Source organism: Protopterus annectens, chromosome 4.part0, assembly GCF_019279795.1.
Source record: "Protopterus annectens isolate FY-2018-M chromosome 4.part0, PAN1.0, whole genome shotgun sequence".
Taxonomy (NCBI): domain Eukaryota; kingdom Metazoa; phylum Chordata; order Ceratodontiformes; family Protopteridae; genus Protopterus; species Protopterus annectens.
In genome coordinates, this window is record NC_056733.1 from 908,206,145 (window position 1) to 908,222,260 (window position 16,116).

General features: G+C 38.5%; 1 protein-coding gene across 4 annotated transcripts in view; it reads right to left on the reverse strand.

The window, feature by feature from the left end:
- Positions 1–3,481: 3,481 nt before the first annotated feature.
- CABP1 (calcium binding protein 1) overlaps positions 3,482–16,116 on the reverse strand; it is a 503,354-nt gene continuing 490,719 nt past the window's right edge. For all 4 annotated transcript variants that reach the window (XM_044068868.1, XM_044068869.1, XM_044068870.1 and 1 more), the window contains 2 exons: positions 13,812–13,959; positions 3,482–3,874 (listed from right to left, as the gene is read on the reverse strand). In XM_044068868.1, coding sequence (XP_043924803.1) covers positions 3,849–3,874; positions 13,812–13,959 — 174 coding nt within the window. In that variant the 3' untranslated portion in view covers positions 3,482–3,848. The remainder of the gene's footprint in view (positions 3,875–13,811; positions 13,960–16,116) is intronic.

Here is a 16,116-nt window from a genome sequence, read left to right on the forward strand (position 1 = left end):
AGCACACAATGTAGCATACAGTGGCACATGGCAGTGACATGGAATACAGTAACAGAGCAAACAATGTAGCATACAGTGGCACATGACAGTGACATGTAACACAGTATCACAGCACACATTAATATAACATGCAGTGGCAGATGATAGTAACGTATCACAGTAACAGCGGGTACACATTAGCGTAGCATACAGTGGCACACGACAGTGACATGCAATACTGTAAGAGAGCACACAATGTAGCATACAGTGGCTCATGACAGTGACATGTAATACTGTAACAGATGTCACACAGTGTAGCATACAGTGGCACATGATAGTGACATGTAATACTGTAACAGAGGGCCCACAGTGTAGCATGCAGTGGCACATGGCAGTGACATGTAATACTGTAACAGAACACACAGTGTAGCATACAGTGGCACATGGCAGTGACATGGAATACTGTAACAGAGCACACATTAATATAACATGCAGTGGCAGTATTTAGTGAGGTATTGTTGACAGATAATGTGTAATGACTGAGTGTGCACATATAAAGTATAGAAACATGGCAAGCAAAAGTATCATATAACAACACGCTGTGCAAAGGCAGTATGCAGTGATTTTCATAGCAAAATAACATGCAACAAATTGTAGTTGCTGACAAAGTATGGAGATAATATGCCATCACTATGTGCTATGGCACAGTATGCAGAAAGCAACTGCATTATTCCAGTGACAACATATTGTAACATGATGGGTTTACACTTTCAAAGAACACAGTGCTATTATTTGCAACAAAATGATAAACATGCATATAGCACAAAGTGACATGTTCTGTACAGGCATACTGTGCAGTTCACTGATATGAAGTGATAGCATATGCGATATGGAGCAGAAGTAGAACCCTAAATCGAGCAGCATACATTAAGTGAACATACACCTGAAATGCAGTTATACGTGTACGCTATACATTAAGTGAACATACATCTGACATGCAGTTATACGTGTGTACTGTACATTACTTGAGCAACCTCACACATAAGGATAGAGGCTGTACAGTATCAAAGCAAACTCTGAATCTCATTAAAGGAAAACAAACACAAAACTAAAAAAATAGATATTTTCTGACTATCTTATATTTTCCTTATATCTTGAGATTTTATGAGCTATTAATGCATTACAGTCACTCTCATTTTTATTACTTTTTTTAATTTCTTATATCCAAAATAGTGATCATAGAGACGGCCATATTCATGTGATTTAATTTTTCAGTTTGTTTATATTCATTCTAGAATTGAGTCTATGTCTGTATATGACACAGTCTAGGCACAATAATTTTTTCCTCATTTAGTTAAGGCAGTCTTGCTGTTTTTAGATGATGTATAATAGGAGTTGATGTTCCCTTTTAACTGAATTTCTCTGAACTGTGATCACCTATGCTTTTATTAGACCTACTTGGTCCATTTATGTTTTTTTTCAAAACAGAAGGGGTGAAAAAAGTGGTTTATTAAGTGATTGAAGCTGTAATCCTTAAATGCAGACCCCCCCAGGCTTGCACAGTGTGAAACTTGTCAACTTTGCTCATTCATTAGTGAGTGAACACTCTTGATTCAAAAAGCTAATAAAACAAATGATAGCTCCCTATATGTTTGATACTGGGTAATAAAAGTAATAATTCACTGCCCAAAAATTAAAGTACTTACAGATTTGTTTATGCAGTATTGCTGTAAAACTCACCCTCATTCTTCATATAAACATGTTTCCAGCACCAGCCTCGTAGGAAAGAGTTTCACTTTACCTGTTTGAGGCACTTTACTGACGTCAGCAAGAAGCAGTTTCATCATATAAGACTATGTGCTGCCTGACATGAAAACCAAAGCTGCTCCTGTCTAAACCAAGTCATGCAGGCTAAGACATTTTTCCCTGAAACATTGTACCATTTTAATAAGGAAAATGGTGGGACCCTCATGACCTGTGACAAGAAAAGAGTTGAAACGGAAAAAAGTAACTACAATGCAGGTTTTCTGAGTACTAAATAACATATAGATTATGCTATACAAAGAAAATATAACTGTGGCATAAAGTTAACTATATTAGGATTTTTGTTTTAAGTGAGTACTTCTTCATATAGTGATATAGATTGCAGAGTGTCACAGAATGCATGGTAAACATTAAGCAAGTAACACCTTATGTAATGGTACACACCATGCTGTATTATGACATTCAGGCTATGCATTACTTGTGTAACACCTTATGTAGTGGTACTTGTCACTCAGGATTATGACACGTAGGATATGCATTAAGTGAGTAATGCCTTATGTAGTGGTACAGGCCATGCGGTATTATGACATTCAGGGTATGCATTAAGTGAGCAATACTTTATGTAGTGGTACATGCCATGCTGTATTATGACATTCAGGGTATGCATTAAGTGAGTAACACCTTATGTAGTGGTACAGGCCATGCATTATTATGACATTCAGGGTATGCATGAAGTGAATAACACCTTATGTAGTGGTACACGCCATGCTATATTATGACATTCAGGGTATGTACTGAGTAACACCTTATGTAGTGGTACTTGTCACTCAGGATTATGACATGTAGGATATGCATTAAGTGAGTAACGCCTTATGTAGTGGTACAGGCCACGTGGTATTATGACATTCAGGGTATGCACTGAGTAACACCTTATGTATTGTCACTCAGGATTATGACATGCAGGATATGCATTAAGTAAGTAACCCTTATGTAGTGGTACATGCCATACTGTATTATGACATTTAGGGTATGCATTACTTGAGTAACACTTTATGTAGTGGTACAGGCTATGCTGTATTATGACATTCAGGGTATGCATTACTTGAGTGACACCTCATGTGATGGTCTGGGCTGCACAGAGGTATAAAGTACAATGGAACAGCATGAATAACTGTATTCCAAGTGGTAACGATGGCTGCACTGACTCAGTACACAAGGACACAGAATGCAACAATGACACTGAATGATGTGGTACACAGTTGTACAGAGCAAGCAGTACTGTACATGCACCATAGTAGTTTAGCAGCTCATTGCTCTATGAACAATGGCTCTTTAGAGATGCTTGGCGCATGCAGCTGCCCTCCATTGAGATAACAACAGCGATACTATACAGGATTTGAATCTTTGACTTGAAATGGTTGACTACAATAATGTACCCCATATTGTTGGCCCTTAGACACCTCTGACTGACCTCATGTCACTGAAGTAGCAAGCAGATTACATGTTGCCATCCTAATGGTCAGAAGGTGCTCCTGAGAATTTAATACTGAAAACAAAACAAATTGCAGTTCTAGACATGGTGACAAAATTGTGCTACTGTCTTATTCTGACAAAACATAAGAACATCAACTGCACAGATTAATGGCCCCTCATTATAGTATCTGCAGCATTAATGACATCATTAATACCATGTTTGACCTGTGTTTTTCTGTTATGGTAAAATAATCACACGCAACCATACCTTAGAATGTATGTTTATAAATGTTTTAGACACATCAAACATAAGTGGGCCCCTCAGTTCATAGGACCCCTGGACAAAGCATTGCACTTTCTACCTATTTAAAATATTGTCCTTTCTCCTTCTGTGGGTATTAATCATAGTACTAGCAGCAGTCATAGCAGGTTGATGGTGTATTTTCTTGCTTGCCATATTTTCCATTTAGTTGGTTCTATACCAGTCTCAGGCCAAAGGATTCCCTAATTTCACTTTTATAACAATTTCCCCTCCTCATCATGAGGGAGTTTGAAGATAAAGTAGAAGGGAATGCATTAAAGTGCCTAGTCAGCCTTTCAAGGTTTCTGACATGGAGCTCTTTCCCTGGAATTCAACGGGACATCATCCGGACAAACTCTGCAAAGAGAAAAACACAACATGGCGTATTAGGTTAAGAAGAAAGAGGCACTTTCTCAAGCAGTTCCCTTATTTACAGTCCTAGACTGAGTGAAGTCACATTACTATTCTTTGGGTACTGCTTACATAATTTGTCAGTTTTAAATACTATCCAGGTTCCTATTTTCTGACTATCTGATTGTGAAGACACTACCCTTAGCCTTGAAGACAGTGTTTTCACTTACATGTGATCAGTGTTTGTGGTTCCTGTTTTCGTCATGTACTGTGATAGGACAGAAGTTGCCTAAGTAAGCTAACTTACTGTGCTGCTAATAATTTATAGTTTTCAAATTATTAAAAAAAATATAAAAGATAACTTGATCTTTCAGACTGGACCATGGTTTCTGCTGTGGGTTTTTTTCTGAACGTTTTCATTTGCTATGACCTCAAGCACACAAAACACTTGTGCGATAGCCTTCTTTTCCTTCCTGAGGGACGACATAAATAACTCAGAACCTGGGAACAAGGTGAGTAGGAGTGCTGAAGTGGATGAATTTAACTCTCCCTCACCATGCCTATGGTCAAGGCTTCTGAATTATGTTTTACCCAGATCACCAGAGCGGAAGACCATGGCATGCTTAATGCATCTCTAAACTATCTGTTAACTCCAACATTAATATCAACATGATAGGAGCCATCTTTATTGACCTCATAAAAGCCTTTGATCTAATTGGCCATAACTTACTATTTGACAAATTAACTGACATAGAAATTAGTGATGATGCAAAATCTTAGTTTATAGACTTTCTCACCAATAGATCCTTCAAGGTGAAGTGGGCACCATCACCTTTGAAACAGACCCTTTTATGAAAGGAGTCCACCAGGGTTCCAGTTTATCCCCTCTGCTCTTTTCCATACTTATCAACAAATTCCCACCTAATCATCATCAGATACCTATATTTCTTTATTCAAATGACATGGTCACATACAGGCCAAACAAATCCCACTCTGTTATACAAGCTCAGCTCAGATATGACCTCCAAACTCTGAATTGGTGGCTAATAGGCCAGAAATCTATACTCAGTCCCTCAAAAACAAAAGCAACGCTGTTTGAAACCAAACAGAAATAGCCAAAGCACCCAGCTGCCTTGATATTAAAGATGTTAACAATACCTCCACAGAAACTACCACATCCTTCAAATACCTTGGCATTTGGCTAGGCCAGTTTCATAACTTTAAACTACAGATTCAAAACACATACAAAAAGATCAACACACTACTGTCCTAGGCAAGCAAGCTATCACCTCTTCTGTCCAAGCCAAACACAGCTGCCACAGATAAAGGAATACTTTTATCTCAACTCAAACATGGGCTATCCATTATAGCTGAAGCCTCTAAGAAAAATGCCACCACCTTACAAATCATCTCTAGTAAAATCTGCTGGTTCATTACTAACTCCCCCAATAATGAACACAACCGCCTGACTCTCACCAAAGCTAAATGGCTCCCAGTACATTAGAAAGCCAGCCTCCTACTAAGATCACTGATTAACAAAGCCCTTTCTCCTGCAACCCTATCATTCTTAAACTTTTCACAAAAAACCCACATATAATCTCAAGGGTACCTCTCAGTCTCAATCCACCCTACTAACTTCAAAAACTAAACGTTGTTGCACTGACCATGCATTCTCCATCCTGGCACCTAAAGTATAGGACTCCATTCCTCTGTCAATCCAGGATGTTCACAAGTACTTGGACTTCTGAGAACAGCTCAAAGAACAGCTCTTCGCCCAAAGTGCAGCCGCACTCACTTAGGTCATGTTACATAAACCTGCAGCTCTCTCACATCCCTGTATCCCAATCACTTAGGTCATGTTACATAAACCTGCAGCTCTCTCACATCCCTGTATCCCAATCACTTAGGTCATGTTACATAAACCTGCAACTCTCTCACATCCCTATATCCCAATCACTTAGGTCATGTTACATAAACCTGCAGCTCTCTCACATCCCTGTATCCCAGTCACTTATGTCATGTTACATAAACCTGCAGCTCTCTCACATCCCTGTATCCCAATCACTTAGGTCATGTTACATAAACCTGCAGCTCTCTCACATCCCTGTATCCCAATCACTTAGGTCATGTTACATAAACCTGCAGCTCTCTCACATCCCTGTATCCCAATCACTTAGGTCATGTTACATAAACCTGCAGCTCTCTCACATCCCTGTGTCCCAATCACTTAGGTCATGTTACATAAACCTGCAGCTCTCTCACATCCCTGTGTCCCAATGTCATCCTTCTTTATCTCATCATCCCTTTAATTTCTGCCTCTCATTCATCCTACTCCCATCTTCTTTTTGTCTCTGTCTCTCACACTTATTTTCTTTTCTAGTCCTCTTCCCTCTGCATGCCTCTTTCGCAATTTCTCTGTCTTCTCCCTATGGTATCCTTTCCTGCAACAATTCTCACTTGACTTTTCTAATGTCTTCATGTGTCTCTATACAATGATATACTGCTGTCACTGCAGCAAAAGCCATCTTGGTCATTATGGCTGCATCTTATCCATAAAGCTCTGTTAAGCGTAATTCCATTTTTCCATACATGTTTTGACATTGTAAACTGTTTCTTGAACTAAATTATGTAACATATTCTTCCATCTGTAAATATGTTTACGCGCACAGACATGTGTATCTATCTATCTATATATATATATATATATATATATATATATATATATATATATATATATATATCATATATATATATATATATATATATATATATATATATATATATATATGGGTCTACTTCTATTCGCTGACAGCCCATTTCACTGAAACCCATTTCGTTGACAGCTCATTTCATTGACAAACATTCTAGGTGGGGGGCATATTGTGTATATATATATATATATATATATATATATATATATATATATATATATATGCATATTATATATATGGGTCTACTTCAGAAGAATGAAATCCCACTTACCCAAACTACTAAATGTCGAGACATCTTTGCCAAAACCAAATATAAATGAACACTCGGATGACTGACTAGAAACTCCGTGTAAGTAACTATGTGTCCGGCACCACAAAAACATCAGATGGAAGCGAATTAAACCCCCCCCCAAACTATATACAGTGGATATAAAAAGTTTATACACTCCTGTTAAAATGCCAGGCTTTTGTGATATAAAAAGAAAATGAGACCACAATAAATAATTTCAACACTTTTCCCACCTTTAATGTGACCTATAACCTATACAATTAAATTGAAAACAAACAAATCTGTTATGAGAAAAAATTAAAAAAATAAAAAAACGTACAATAAGCTGGTTGCATAAGCGTGCACACCTTTAAACTAATACTTTGTTGAAGCACCTATTGATTTAATTACAGCATTTAGTCTTCTTGGGTAGGAGCCTATCAGCATGGCACATCTTGACTTGGGAATATTTGACCGCACCTCCTTGCAAAACTGCTCCAAATATGTCAGATTGCAAGGGCATCTCTTGTGCACAGCCCTCTTCAGGTCACCCCACAGATTTTCTATTGGATTTAGGTCTGGGCTCTGGCTGGGCCATTCCAAAACTTTAATTTTCTTCTGGTGAACCCATTATTTTGTTGATTTGGATGTATGCTTGGGGTCATTGTCGTGTTGAAAGGTGAAATTCCTCTTCATCTTCAGCTTTCTAGCAGATGCTGAAGGTTCGGGGACAAAAGTGACTGGCATTTGGAACTGTTCATAAGTCCCTCCACCTTGACTAAAGCCCCAGTTCCAGATGAAGAAAAGCAACCCCAAAGCATGATACTGCCACCACCATGCTTCACAGTGGGGATAGTGTTCATTTGGTGATGCGAAGTATTGGTTTTGTGCCAAACACACCTTTTGGAATTGTGGCCAAAATGTTCAACCTTGGTCTCATCAGACCATAACACATTTTCCCACATGCTTTTGGAAGACTTGATGTATTGTTTTGCAAATTTTAGCCCGGTCTGGATGTTTTTCTGTGTAAAAAAAGGCTTCCATCTTGCAACCTTACTCCATAGCCCTGACATATGGAGAAAACAGGAGATTGTTGTCAGATGTAGTACACAATCAGTACTTGCCAGAAATTCCTGCAGCTCCTTCAGTGTTGCTGTAGGTCTCTTGGCAGCTTCCCTGACCAGTTTTCATCTTGTCTTTTCATTAAATTTGGAGGGATGTCCAGTTCTTTGCAATGTCACTGTTGTCCCATATTTTCTCCACTTTTTGATGACTGTCTTCACTGTGTTCCATGGTATATCCAATGCTGTGGAAATTTTTTTGTACCCTTCTCCTGACTGATACCTGTCAACAATAAGATCCCTTTGATGCTTTGTAAGCTCCGTGTGAACCATGGCTTTTGCTGCAGCAGGCAACTGAGTAAATGCCAGGAAAATCCTACTAGGACAGCTGAACTTTATTTGGGATTAATCAGAGTCTCTTTAATTGATAGCATAACCAGGAACCAAACACAAAACCCAGATTAAAGTGAAGCAGTCCAAGTGTACACAGCAAGTCCACACCAAAGTAAAAGTCTTCTTTTTATTCATCAGTAGATTATGCACTTTCATCAGTTTATAACTAAAGACTTCATCAGAATCTACTCAAACATACACAATGGTAACTTAAATAGTTACAAACCACACCACCTGATCAATTAATCAATTGATCCTTAAAAAGACAAGCATTTGGAATGTTAAACACATTGCAAACCTTCAATAAAGACCTTTACTCATTAAAAAATTCACAATTAAATCTAAACCAAATATGACCTAAGCTTTAATACACAACTTATACTACAATAGTCATTTAACCCTGGGCAAATGTGTGCTTGTAGCTTCATTTGCCACAGTAATTCTTTTAACTCCAAGATATCTTTCCAAGGCCCTCCCTGGGGGTTTTGACATACCTGCTCTACTGCAAAAAATAAAGAATTATGATCAGAAAACTGTTCCATGTGTTTTGCCAGAGCATTAGTTTTTTATGTTGTCTAATGTCCGGGGAATGTTCATACATGCGGTCCCTAAAACGTCTTTGTGTTTTCCCCACAAAAAATTTCAGACCCACACTACACTGAGACACATATACAATGCCTTTAGTGTTACAGCTGCAGTGAAAATTAGGTCTAATCATCTGGTGAATAATCACTAGACTGTCCCCTTGCAAAATGTGTGGGCATTGTGGACAAGACCACATTTATAAGTGCCATGTTTCCTAAAGCTCAATGGTAGGGAAATGTTGTTGCCAGTCTCAAGAAAATTCTTAATAGATTTACCCTTTCTAAATACAAACTTGGGTTCTGTCCCAACATGGTCCAGAATCCCATCAAAACATTTAGAAATGTTCCAATTCTTTTTCAAAATGTTTGAAATATTCAAGTGATCATTAGAAAAGGTGGTAACAAAAGCCTTATGAAAATTAGACTTCTGTTCAGTCCTCTCATTCTTCTCCAAGCCAAAACGTTCACTGTTTTCCCTTAAAATGGGTCTATAAAACATATTCTCCCACTTAGTATTTTCCTCAGAAAAAATCTGTTGTACCATTAGGCTGGGGTAACCACGTGCCATTAGCATGTTAACTAATTTTTCACTTTCTTGTTGAAAAACATTATCTTCAGAGATCATGCGAGCCAACCTAACAAACTGCCCATTTACCAATCCCTTCTTTTGATGGTACGGGTGGCAACTGGTAAAGTGAAGCAAACTGTTAGAGTAGGTTGGTTTCCTAAAAATGTTACTTTTGTGTCTTTTATTAACAAAATCCTTTTCTAACTCAACATCTAAATAATGGATAGTGTCAGAGTGCCAGGTATAAGTGAATTTTAAAAAAGCTGTTGTTTGATTACAGTACTCTATAAAGTTACTAATCTCATGTACAGGCCCATCCCATGCAATAAAAATGTCATCCAAAAAGTGACAATACACATTCCAGTATTGCTTCTAACCTGAATCATTAAGATACCTTCTTTCCCATTCCAACATGACAATGTTCGAAAAAATGGGGGCACAAGAGGCCCCCATTGCCACCCCACATTTCTGCTGGTAATATTGGCCTTCAACATACACAAAATTACAGTTCAAAACAGTTTCCATAAGTGTAGTTAATACATAAATGTCATTGTCTGAAAACATCCCAGGAGCAACAATATAGACATGAAACCATAACATCCCAATATCATGGGGAATGACATTAAAAAGATTTACCACATCAACAGTTATGAATTTTACATCTTCCAAAAATGTCAATTTTCCAACCTTATAGTTATAGTTTCCAACCAATATAGTTATGGCAGCTTGGGAGGATAAATATGTTTTCAATAGCAGTTATAGTGAATCATGAAGCATATACATTCGTTTTTTGGACAATATATTTATTGCTTGGTCTGATGGTATAGATAAGATAGGAAATTTTATTGAATATATTAATAACATTCCTACATTTCTGAAGTTTACATGCAACGTTGGCTTCGACAGTATATCATACGTAAATGTTAATCTTATTAGAAGTTTTGATAATACACAAGTTTACGATATACAGGAAACCGACATATTCTAACTCACTCTCACACTTTACTAGTAATCATCCTTTGCACCAAAAACGTGCGGCTGTAAAAGGACAGTTAGTACGTGCTGCTTGAACGGTCTCTAACTACGAAGAATTCTTAGCTGACTGTGATCTTCTTTGTAATATGTTTTCAAATAGGGGATATCCAAAGTCTTTTTTGGGCCCCATGAAAGCGGAGGTAGTTAAAGAAAAGATCTGGAGGGGTGTATATGCCACTATTACACAAGAATAATACATTATCAGCTGTGACCACCTTAGAAAATGATGGCAATTCAAAGATTAATATAAGTTTACCCGAGGCTCATAATTGTCAAAATTCAAATGTAAAGTATCAGCATTCATTTATTACTACTTCTTGTACAGATAGTTCTGAGATTGGTAAGATTTTATTTAAAAATTGGCAATTCATCAAAAATGACTTTACATTATGTGAGCAGCTGGGAAAAGAGCCACATATTATTTACAAAAAGGGCTTTAGTTTCAAAACCCTTTATGATAATATGGTTTCTGTCAAGAAGCCACAATGGGGTTGCTTATACAAGTGTGGCGCATGTTTCCAGTGTTCATTTTTATTGGAAGGAGGCACTTTTTTTTGTAAAAACTAAGAAATACAAAGTTTCAGGTAAATTTACTTGTAATACCAAAGTTATAATGTATATCGCTTTATGCCAGACGTGTGAAGGATTGTATATTGGTAAAACAGAAAGAAAGATTAAGGACTATATATATATATATATATATATATATATATATATATATATATGTTTAGACATATTTCAAAATATCCTTCACACCATTTTTTATTCAGTATTATACAACAACCCCCCCATTAATATTCAAAAATGTGCACGCTAATTGGTCAGCGTGCACGTTGTAAATCAGTTATAGTAATGGAAAAAGGTCTGGTCGCCCGGACTTTTTCCATTACTATAACTCTTTTTTTTTAAGCAATGGAGAACGCAAGATCTCTGTTGCTTCATACTGTCTCGCTATGTTAAACGAGTTTAACATAGCGAGACAGCTTTAAAAAAAGCAACGGAGATTCTCCGTTGCTTTTTTTAAAGCTGTCTCGCTATGTCAAACTCCTTTAACATAGCAAGGCAGTTTGTAAAAAGCAACGGAGATCTTGCTTTCTCCATTGCTTTTGTCCACAGCTCTGATGTACTGCGTAGGCATACGCATGTGCAGTACATCAGAACTGCCGCAGAATACCAGACAGCTGCAGAAGGGCAGCAAGGAGGCATTATACAATGCCATTATTTAAGAAAAGTAATTATTTTTTTTCTTAAATAATGTCATTGTATAATAGCAATAACCCACTTCTGGGTGTGGGCAATGCTGGATTTACCCACAGTTGGCTTTGTTTGGCCTCTCGGGCTTCGCCCTCATGACCAAACCACACCAACCGTGGGTAAATCCAGCATTACCCACACCTAGGCGTGGGTTATTGCTATATTATTGAGCAGGTTCCAGTTAGTGTTGGGGTGGTCCATAGAAAATTTGGGTTGAAGAACATGAACTTTGGTGATAAAATAAATTTTAATGTGACCCCCCCTCCCCCCAGGGCTAAATGAAAGTATCTCAATACAAAGCCTGTAAAAGAAAAAAAGCATATTATAGATACTTATGGCCTTAGTATAGCGACATGTTATATCATACTATCTGGTTTCGCTTATTTTTAATATCTCTTTAAGAGTGTTCTACTTGTGAGTGTGTAGATCATGTGACTTTTTATATTATTTAAGGCGGGTTTTTTAAATGTTTTATTAGCTAATGAAGTCCGAATTCATGTGGACAAAAGTGCTTATCTTTGTTTTGTAATAGTTATTAAATTTATTGTGAGCTGTACCATGCCTTGGGTGTTTTTTTGTGACATACCTACTCCACATATAAAACAAAACAATTAAAAATATCTTTGAATGCAAAAGTCCTCCAGAATTGTAGTGCAACAGAACATATAGAGAAGAAAATTAAAACAAAGGATTAACCAGTGGCAAAGTACCACTGAAAGGTCCTAACCTTGTAAACCAGTCCATCAATCAAGCTCTCAACATGCTAGATTAATTAAATTGTATGCAGGAATAAATTAGCATCCAAAATGGAAGTGGCAAAATCCCAGTATGGAATCCAGTAAAGAAGGTGAAGAAAATAAGAGGATTGTTGTGAGATATTTCAGGGATTTTATAATGCTGTACGTTATTGTGATGTTTTTCTATGAATATTCTTCTGTAATTCGTATTGTTACTAAGCTCTGTGTAGAACTACAGTTGTACTTGTCGCAGCTCTACAATAATAATATTTCACTCTACATCGCTGTTGGAGGTATCCTTACCTGATGAAGTGAGCACACTCTACTGATGGTGTGCTTATGTGAGCTCTTTTATAACGCATCAGGCGTGTACATCAAAGCTAGCTCAAGTTGTTAACTTAATGCAGTTATCATATGTTTGTTATTACTAATGGGAATATTTATCACTTACCCACTTGTTGGACATTCTCTCCTCTAAATTCATTAAAGCTTCTTTTTCTTCTGGATTAAACCTTCCTGATGAATAGGAAATGGCAGCTCACAAACGTTTCCATAATGTGTAGTTTCAAATACTGTGTGTATACTATTAATTGAATGTCAACTACATTCAGATACATTTCTCAGTAAATAAAAGCTATGCTGTTAAATGTTTCTGCATCAGTGTAACTGCGCCTGAATTACTCTGTAATAGTTACCCACACCTGAGTCATCCCTGTAAAATAGTCCTCCTAAACTCAGCGGGACAACCCTATTAATAAATTAAAGTTATATACATATAAATAATTAGGAAATAAGCAGTCCTGAGCCTAGAGAAAATAAAGTACTGCATGTTTCTCAGAAACCTAACACTGCCCTAATCTCAAACCAATAATATTAATATATGCAGCGTGCTGATGGGATATTATTACTTCATGTAATGAATGTCTAATGCACACAGCAACAGTGTGGTGTTCCTAAGCAACACATCAGATGGACCTTGGTGACAAAGTCATTGGTTCCAGAATTTTCTGTTCACTGGGAGAAGGTGGCATCAGGCTGGCTGAAGTACTGCCCTCCCCATGGCCACATTCTTTTGATAATCTGCATTGAAATGAGTATTTTATTAGAGTCAGAATTTCCGTCCTGAAACATTTGTTTCTTTACTTGGCACTTTTTCTAGACCAAGGATTGTTATGATGACATACAAAAATAAACCTGAGTTAGCCTATGATGTCATTAGACAGTGAAGACTGCTATCTTATCTTGTTTTCTGCATTACCACGGGGGTATAAAATGACCCTTTCACTTTCTGCTAAAGCATCGTCATTGCCTAGGGATTGTACTAGTTTTTACCTTCAAAATCAACACGGCCATCCCCATTCAGGTCCACATCTCGGATGATTTCTTCAATATCCCGATGACCAATCTGTTGTCCTAGCAGCTTCTTCATTGCTTCCCGGAGTTCTGAAGTACTGATTTCCCCATCACCATTTGTGTCAAACTGGGAGAAAAATAACAGTACTCATTAATGAGATAGTGGTACAAACCTCAACTTCATAAAATAAGAGTAACAATCTCTTAATAATGGTACGCCTCAGTGCTAGCATCAGCTCCTATAGTAATGGGATACATCAGTACTGTCCCTACTGCTGTTATAGCATGAGTGAACCTACCGTTAGTCATGGGACACCACAGTGCCATGTCGACCTCTCATAAAATGAATAATAGTGCTTTATTAAGATAAGGGCACATCTTAGTCAACCCCACCTCACTCTACTTGTGAGTTTCACTGAGGTCTCAGTGCTCGGACAGATATTATGCCAACTGCTGACTTGTGATAAAGTGCTCACAAACATCTGTAAGGAGAATTGAACCTATGAGAGCTGTTGTTGATCAGTTTTCACATTTTGTTCACAATGTGCACTTGGATATTACCTTAGAAAGAATGCAGTACAGTTCCTCTAAGCTCTTATAAACCTCATTCATTAAAATGTGATGCACATGGTTAACCCTTTGCAGCCTTCAGTCCCATTTGGTAGTGAAGCAATATATTGTAATACCTGCTATTTCACGTATTTGCTGCTCAGTGACTAACTGACTGACTCACCCCCCCATTCACTCACTCCATAAACATGCGCACACACAAAGAAAATTACTCACTCACTCAACTTATCCATTCACTCTGAACACAAATGTGTGTGTGCGCGCGCACACACACACACACACACACACACACACTTGAACTCATTTACTCGCTCACTCATCCAATCATCTCTGTCACTCACTCACCCATTCACTCATCCAGTCACTTCACTGACTGAATGACTGACTCACCACCTCACTCATCCAATTACCTCACTAACTTATCCAATCACCTCACTCACTCACTCACTCACTCACTCACTCACTCACTCACTCACTCACCCACTCACTCACTCATTCATCCACTCACCTCACTCACTCACTCATCCAGTCATCTCGATCACTCACTCACTCACTCACTCACTCACTCACTCACTCACTCATTCATCCACTCACCTCACTCACTCACTCATCCAGTCATCTCGGTCAATCACTCACTCACTCACTCACTCACTCACTCACTCACTCATCCACTTACCTCACTCACTCACTCATCCACTCACCTCACTCACTCACTCATCCAGTCATCTCGGTCAATCACTCACTCACTCACTCACTCACTCACTCACTCACTCACTCACTCACTCAATCACTCATCCACTTACCTCACTCACTCACTCACTCATCCAGCCATCTCAGTCACTCACTCACTCACTCACTCACTCACTCACTCACTCACTCACTCATCCAGTCATCTCGGTCACTCACTCACTCACTCACTCACTCACTCACTCACTCACTCACTCACTCACTCATCCACTTACCTCACTCACTCACTCACTCACTCACTCACTCACTCAATCACTCATCCACTTACCTCACTCACTCACTCATCCACTCACCTCACTCACTCACTCATCCAGTCATCTCGGTCACTCACTCACTCACTCACTCACTCACTCACTCACTCACTCACTCACTCACTCACTCACTCACTCATCCACTTACCTCACTCATTCACTCATCCAGCCATCTCAGTCACTCACTCAGTCACTCACTCACTCACTCACTCACTCACTCACTCACTCACTCACTCACTCACTCATCCAGTCATCTCGGTCACTCACTCACTCACTCACTCACTCACTCACTCACTCACTCACTCACTCACTCACTCACTCACTCACTCATCCACTTACCTCACTCACTCACTCACTCACTCACTCACTCACTCACTCACTCACTCACTCACTCACTCACTCACTCATTCACTCATCCAGCCATCTCAGTCACTCACTCACTCACTCACTCACTCACTCACTCACTCAGGCACTCACTCACTCACTCACAGCTGCTACACTCTTGACTTACATAAAAACAGTAGTGGAGTGCAGCAGCTACACACTGTGCTATTAGTAAAGGAGCAGTAGTCTGAGACAAAATTACACCTCTTCCTGCTCCTTACAGGAGCCTAAATGTGCCAAACGTCAGCTGACACTTCAATGGGATGGACAAATGCCTCTTGTCTAAATGTGCCCCTTCAAGCGATCACTAAATGGCAGTACATTAGTTATGA